The sequence below is a fragment of the Rattus rattus genome, chromosome 3, assembly GCF_011064425.1.
Source record: "Rattus rattus isolate New Zealand chromosome 3, Rrattus_CSIRO_v1, whole genome shotgun sequence".
NCBI lineage: Eukaryota > Metazoa > Chordata > Mammalia > Rodentia > Muridae > Rattus > Rattus rattus.
The window spans coordinates 103193479-103201401 of NC_046156.1; the positions used below are offsets into that span (position 1 = coordinate 103193479).

The 7923-nt window shown below is 41.9% G+C and overlaps 1 protein-coding gene across 1 annotated transcript in view; it reads left to right on the forward strand.

Moving 5' to 3' along the window:
* Elf2 (E74 like ETS transcription factor 2) overlaps window positions 1-6165 on the forward strand; it is an 88270-nt gene extending 82105 nt beyond the window's left edge. The window contains 4 exon segments of the mRNA XM_032898439.1: window positions 537-623; window positions 1763-1955; window positions 3616-3966; window positions 4416-6165. Coding sequence (XP_032754330.1) covers window positions 537-623; window positions 1763-1955; window positions 3616-3966; window positions 4416-5034 — 1250 coding nt within the window. The 3' untranslated portion in view covers window positions 5035-6165.
* Window positions 6166-7923: the final 1758 nt, after the last annotated feature.

Below are 7923 nucleotides of genomic sequence, written 5' to 3' on the forward strand. Positions count from 1 at the left end.
TGAAGTGCTCACAGCAGTAGATGGTGACTCACATCTTCATTCCCAGCTCTTGGGAGGCAGAGGCAGGGAGATCTCTGAGCGCAAGGCCAGCCTGGTTTACATAGTGAGCTCCAGGACATCAGTCTAAAATGTAGAGGATCGATGCTGTTCCTGACCATACAATAAAAGTTATAGAAGTTCCTGACTTTGTACAGTCAAATTTCTACCAACAATGTTATTTAAAATTACAGAAGTGATTAATGCTCCTTTTGCAACCAACTTTCATATGCTCTGGGTCTTGTTGGGTGAGGGAATGTGCTTCCTGCATGCCAGGCAAGCACTCTACACTGAGCTACACCTCCAGCCACAATGCGTGAGTAGTAGGCCACCCTTTAAACTCACTGTGTGGACCATGCAGTGTTCCTTCCTAGCTTTTCATAGGATTGTACCACCACATTTCCTTCGCACATTAGTATCTAGTTTACTGAGGAATGTCTTTTTGGAGAGTCTGCTTATTTCTGTTTTCAGTTTATGATTTCTTTATCTTATTTTTTCAGTTGGCCGTAAACCAAAGACCCAGCAGTCACCAGTTTCCAATGGGTCTCCTGAGTTAGGAATCAAGAAGAAAGCCAGAGAAGGAAAAGGTAATTTGTGGGTGGTCATTTTGGAAATAAGATACCCTTTCCTGTTCTCTCTCTTTTTTTGGGGGGTGGGGTGGGGGGTGGCTTTTTGTAGTATTATTTCTTGTAGAGGTACATATAAAAAAAGTACAATCTCTTAGTATTTCTTAATTAGGGGTGGACCAGCATTATGGGGAGCTTTTATCAAAATAACTGTGCCTGAGAGAGATGGGACAGCCATTGTGTTTGGGGTGTGTGTGTGTGTGTGTGTGTGTGTGTGTGTGTGTGTGTTTGTTTGTTTGTTTTAAAGATCTGGCACTGGAGTTAGAAGCAGTTGTGAGTGCTGAGAATTAAACCCAGGTTCTCTGCAAAAAGCAGTCAGTGTTTTTTAAACCACTCAGCCATCTTTCCAGCCCCTCTGCTTTCTAATTTGTTGGGTCTGATGATTTCCAGTAACATTAGGCATATGTGTCTGATGATCCTGTAAACAAATTGTCACTAGTTAATAGGTAAATGATTTCAGACTGATAATCATAATTTTTTTATTGATATGATTAAGTTTGTCCTGTTTTTAATAAGTTTATTATACAAGTCTAAGTCCACAGGGAGATTTGGTATTAGTTATATCCAAAAGGAAAAAAGAACAAACTCCAATTTCATTGTTCTTTTCTTATGAATTTGGAATGGAACTGGTTTCCTTTTCTGCCCTTGATCGTTTTACATTTTTACCGTGTTAGGTTTTGTCTTTCAGTGCAGACTGAGAGGCCAAAGGATGTAAGGAAGCCATAGGAATGCCTGTCAAGTAGACACCCAGGATACACAGTATCCAGCAGTGAGTAGAGCATTGTGCCACTGCTACTCCTGAGCCTGAAACGCTGGATACGGGGCAGGGGCAATACAGGGCCTACGGAAAGACATACAGCTTAAGAGCTGAGCATGGCACACACCTTATTCCACTCTCAGGAGTCAGGCAGGTAGATACTCTTGAATGTGAGGTCAGCCTGATCTACATAGCAAGTTCCAGATCTGGAAAGGCTGCATCAGACCCTGTCTCAAAAAGAAGTAGCAAATATATAGTTGTAAATACCGATATTTTATTTGCATTAATCATGTTAATCAATTCTGAATTATTGCCTGACATTGTTTTTGCTTTGTTTTTGAAGGAAACACAACCTATCTGTGGGAGTTTCTTTTAGATCTGCTTCAAGATAAAAATACTTGTCCCAGGTATATTAAATGGACTCAGAGAGAAAAGGGCATATTCAAGCTGGTGGACTCAAAGGCTGTCTCGAAGCTCTGGGGAAAGCATAAGAACAAACCAGACATGAACTATGAAACTATGGGGCGAGCTTTGAGGTGAGAATGAACATGGGCTAGTTCTTCAGTAGAACTTACCTGTCTCGGAGCTGGAGAGATGGCTCAGCGGTTAAGAGCACTGACTGCTCTTCCAGAGGTCCTGAGTTCAAATCCCAGCGACCACATGGTGGCTCACAACCATCTGTAATGAGATCTGATGCCCTCTTCTGGTGTGTCTGAAGACAGCCACAGTGTATTCATATACATGAAATATAAATCTTTATATTTTATTATATTTATAATAAATCTTTAAAAAAAAAAAAAGAACTTACCTGATTCTTTAGATTGTTAGGTGTTAAAGTGGTTTAAAGAAGAGCTTAAACAAATCCCTCGATGTAGCTTAAAACTTTGAAGATAATCTAGAAGAATATTTTAGATTTGTAAATAGATTGGGAAAGAAAAGTTTGGTTTATATGCCTAAAATTTCAACTTTAGAAAATCCTTATTTATAGAAAGTGTTTCTGCATTTAGTAGTGTTTCAGAGTTGAAATTGTTAGCGTGTAAGTCTTTTAAAAAGTTAAACCCAAACTCTGTGTGGTGCACGTGCCTTGCAATCAGTTATACTGGTTGAAAATTAAAGATTGGAGGGGGAGTTCAACATCATCTTTTACATAGTAAGTTTGAAGCCAGCCTGGACTATAATGAGATCCTCTAAGAACCCTAAATGAAATATATTTTCTAGAGTTGATTTACTTTTAGTCCCCGCAAATGATGTAAATGACTTTATCTTGAAAATGAAAAAAAATTGTTGACATTGGTTGGTGTGAGAAATGATTAAATCCCCAATGTACACGTATAGTATTTACTTACTTGAGACAGGCTGGCTTTGACCTTGCGTGGATTCTTCCAGCTTCCCATTGCTGGTGTTTCAGGCATGAGCTAGTATTATGTGATAGTATTCACACATTCCACAGGTTGGCGATTATTCCATATAAAATCAGATTGTTTTTATAACAAATTAGAGTTGCATATATTACCAATAAGGTATTCTGTGTCTAGGTTAAGCTTTTCTTTAAAAGAGAGACAAGGTGGCTATGGCAGAACATACTGTGATGTCACACAGGAGGTGGAGGAAGCAGGGTCAGTGTGGAGTTGAAAGCTAGCCTGGTCTGTAAGAGAGGAGGCCGTGGGTTGCTGGAGATAAGCTAGGTAGCATCTTCCTAGCAGGGAGTCTCTAGGTTCAGTCCTCAGTGCTAGGCTGTTTTGGACATGCCAATGTCACGGCTGTGTTAGCTCCTTCTCACTGATGTGACAGAAGCAACTGAAGGAAGGGCATGTGATGGGGATTCGCATCATCCCTGGCCAGAGAACAGCGATGAATGCTGCTGAGCTGGCTTCCCCTTTTTACTTGGTCTGAGAATCTGAGTCATAGAGGAGCGCTGCCCTCAGTCATGTTGGGTCTTCCACTTCAGCTGAGTCCAGTCAGCCCCACATGCTTCTAGATCTTGTCAACTTGACAGTCAGTATTAACCATCACAGGAACCTGGGGTGTGACATACCAACCTCATTGTCACCAAACCTGTATTCTTAGGTGTAGTCCAAGTGGAAGGGGCTCCCATCTCCAGGAATAAGTAAATGTTTCTGTCACATGTTCGCTGCTGTGGTTTTATTGGAGAAGATGATAGTACATTTGGTTGATTGAGTCATTTTTCCCTTACAGATACTACTACCAAAGGGGAATTCTTGCAAAGGTTGAGGGAAAGAGGCTTGTATTGAAATTCAAGGACATTTTGCAAAACATTGTGGTCATTGATGATGACGAAAGTTAGACTTGGCTTGAAGACTTGGTAGCAGCTGATGATAACAAGTCTTTAGAAGGAGTGTCACTATCTGCAGAAAGTCTCCTGAAGGCAGCGACTGCCGTCCGAGGTGGGAAAAACTCATCTCCTATGAACTGCTCCAGAGCAGAGAAGGGTGTGACTAGAGTTGTGAACATCACTTCCCCGGCTCACGATGCTTCATCCAGGTGTCCTACCACCACAGCACCCGTGTCAGCAGCAGCAGCTCCAAGGTGAGGGAGATGGTAGAACTATAGCACAGGGCTTGTTTGAGTGCTCCTTGGAACAAATGAACGTCCTTGTTTAATCTGTGTGCGCCATCGCTGTAGGAACATGTTAAAGTGCTGGATCTTTTCAAGTATACTTTTAGCTATATACAGTGGAACACACCTGTAGTCCTAAGTACTTTGGAGGTTGAGGCAGGAGAATTACAAGTTCAAGGTCTGCCTGTGCTACAGAGTATGAATTCTAAGCTAGCAGTAAGTTAGCAAGACCTTTCCCCAAAAAGCTGGGGACATAGCTCAGTGGTCCGAACTTGATTAGCATGCAGGAGACCCTAGGTCTAGTCATTGCAACTGTAAAAGTCAGGAACATTGATTTTGGGCATTTGGATTTTTATTTACCATGAGACTCGTTTTCCCATTTAATGTTAAATATAACCAGCCTGTTTTTAATCCACCAGGACAGTTCGTGTGGCAATGCAAGTCCCTGTGGTAATGACATCACTGGGTCAAAAGATTTCCACTGTGGCAGTTCAGTCAGTCAATGCAGGCACACCATTAATAACCAGCACCAGTCCAGCTACAGCCAGCTCTCCAAAAGTTGTCATCCAGACGGTCCCGACTGTGATGCCAGCCTCCACTGAGAATGGAGACAGAATCACCATGCAGCCTGCCAAGATTATCACCATCCCCGCTACCCAGCTTGCACAGTGTCAACTGCAGACAAAGTCAAATCTGACTGGGTCAGGAAGCATTAGCCTTGTTGGAACCCCCCTGGCTGTGAGAGCACTCACCCCTGTTTCAATAGCCCACGGTACACCTGTGATGAGACTATCTGTGCCCGCTCAGCAGGCTTCTGGCCAGACTCCTCCTCGAGTTATCAGTGCGGTCATAAAAGGGCCAGAGGTTAAATCAGAAGCCAAAAAGCAGGAACACGATGTGAAAACTTTGCAGCTGGTAGAAGAAAAGGGGGCAGACGGAAATAAGACAGTAACCCATGTAGTGGTTGTCAGTGCGCCCTCTGCTATCGCCCTTCCTGTGACTATGAAAACCGAAGGGCTGGTGACGTGTGAGAAATAAGCAAGCTCCCGGGGACTTCAGACTGTTAGTGTTGTACTGACAGACATTTGCAAGGGAAGTCATCGACGAAAAGGCAGAGGAGGACTTTCAAACAACTGTGCATATAAGAAAACAATCAGACTTACTGGGGATAAATTACCTATCCTTGTTTCAGTGGAAAATGAAATACACTTGAGATGCTGACAGAAAACTGCCTCTTAAAGTAAGAACAACTGAACCCTCAATAAGAAAAAAGACTGAAAGGGACCAAGCAGCTCACTACAATCTCCCGTTACACTAAGAGTTGGAACACTAACACCTGTAAGAGGTTACATAGTTTTCAGAGGGGCGGGGTTGGGATGGGTGATGTCATTGTTACAAATAGCATTTTTTTGATGCATTTTATATGCATACCAGCAATTAGCACTGGGCTCTCGCAGTGCTCACTTAACTGGTGCTATGTGAAGACTCTGCTAATACAGGTATTCTAGAATGTGAACTGAGTGATCCAAAAGCTTCACAGAGAGAGAGGATAGCAAGATCTAGTGCGCTTTTGTTTGTTTGTTTTGTTTTATTTTTGATTTTGAATATATATATATCATAGCTTAAGCTGTTTTAAAACAAAGGCCTTAGACTAATTTTCAGTTTCCTTTCTTGAAATAAGCTAATGGCTTGTGTAAAGCTTTTTTATTAAAAGAAAAATTTTAAAAATCTTGTACCTAGCACAGTATTGTTATAGAGTTTCCATGTAACATTTTCTATGGTAGTTTAAGTCTGTCGGTTTCTTACTTGTGAAGAGATTAACAGTTGGCTCTGGCCCTTGACTGTACCATCCCTGCGCCGCTCAAGTCACCCTGCCGTCCGTCCGTCCGCAGACACACCGGTATCAGTTCTTCTGTCATTTGACATTCAGGCTCGCATGAACTCGCCAGGTAGCTCTGATACCTGGTGTTTGTTTCCTTTCTCATTCTTTTTCCTTTTCTCCCTTTTTTCTCTTTTTCTTTTTTAGTTGACATTTAAGAGGGAAAGTACCAGTGTTCAGATTTGAACTATAATAGTTTGTATATTCAACATTTGAAGTATATTCTATTTTGTTGTACTCTTGTTTCAAAGTGTATTCAAGTAGGTTTTGAAATATAGAAGTGAAATTTATCTTGTGGTTTTGGTCTCGGGTGATATTTTTCACAATACTCAAAAGCCAGTCCAGGATGTCGTTTTAATTATGCAACAGAAGTCTGGTGTTTTCTTAATGACTACCGAAGAAATTGCTACTCTGGTTTAGGTAGGCTTTGTCCCATTATAGAGATATTTGGCAACTCTCTGCACTTTCTTTGTAACTCTAATCACGGACTTAACAGCGTTCTAGTTGGCCACATGTAATGGACTTATACACATGAAACACTTAGCACTAGCGGTAGGCGGTGTGCCTGGCATGTGCAGGCTCCTGGGTCTGTCTGTCCTAGCACCTCACATGTACTGAGTCACTTCCATTCAGTCGGACCGTTTGTTTCCCCGATAGACCTTTTATGGGCGGGAAGTGATGGCCTGGCCTGTACAGGTGCAGGCTAAAGTATCAGAGAATTACGAGTTTCTTAGTGTCACACAATTGTAATTAGATCCTCCTCTTCATCTTAGTATTCTCTTCCACAAAGAAAAAGTTGCCTTTTTAGAAATTTAGATGAACTGTTGAACATTTTTCGGCCTTTGTATATTTAATGCTATTTATAGCAGCAAAGATTTTTATAAAAGTACCCTTTCTAGCCTTTTTAAAAAAACTAAACTGATTTAAAAAATTATGTGTATGGATGTTTTGTCGGCATGGCTGTGTACACTTGTACCTGAGGAGGCCAGAGTGGGTGTCAGATCCACTGCAGGTCCAGTTACCAAGATGGTTGTGAGCTGCACTTTGGGTTTTGAACCTGGTCCTCTAGAAGTGCAGCCAACACTGAACTGCTAAACCATCTCTCCAGGTCACATTCTGAAACTTTTAAAAACCTAGGGTGATTTGATTCTTACCCCTTTGAGAGTTACCCTCAAAATTAACCTCTTAAAGCATACCTTAAGTGCTTCAGCTGTCAAAACCAACACCGTGCAGTTATCTTTTTGGTCATGTCTCTTAAACTCCTTTTTCAGAAGTTCAGGACCTCGGAGTCCTGAGCCACACAGAATTTGGTTACCTTGGCTAACAAGTCTCAGCAGTTAACGGTACTAAATTTTAAGCAGATACTTCCGAGTTCAGTTAGTTGAGTTGAACTCTCTTCTACTAAAAGCAACAGAAAACGTTTCAGATAAACGTCTAGATTTGCAAATGTAATGAGTGGACTTGGCCACTCTGAATGATAAGCCAGCATACTGTGTTTACACTGTGTGTCCAAGGTTTCTGGAGAAGAGCCACAAACCCATGGCTTGATGCGTTTTCCAGCCTCTCCAGGCCTTTGCACTGTGATCAACAGTTTGTGTTTACTCCTTAGGTGACTTTCCAGTAGCAGTTCCAGCCTTCTCACCAGATGACCGAGTACATCTGCAGAGACCCCAGAAGATCTCACGTCAGCCACTGTCCTTGTGTGTCTCAGGAAGGTGCCTCTTATTCAGAAGCATCTCTTTCCCCGGCCCAATAGTTAACAGTCGGTCAATCAGTATTTTCTACCAGACCACTTTTTTTTCTCAATGGGAAGTTAGTCTGCAGTGCTCATTGAAATTCACCAATAGCCTAGTTTCCAAGTCAAACACAATTCTGAAAATGCTTTTAAAGTGTGAGCTGGGGAGATGACTCAGCAGTTACTGAGGTTCCAGCAACCACATGGTGGCTCACACCCACCTGTAATGGGATCCGATGCCCTCTTCTGGTGTGTCTGAAGACAGTTGACAGTGTACTCATACATCAATAATAAATCTTTAAAAAGTTAGTGT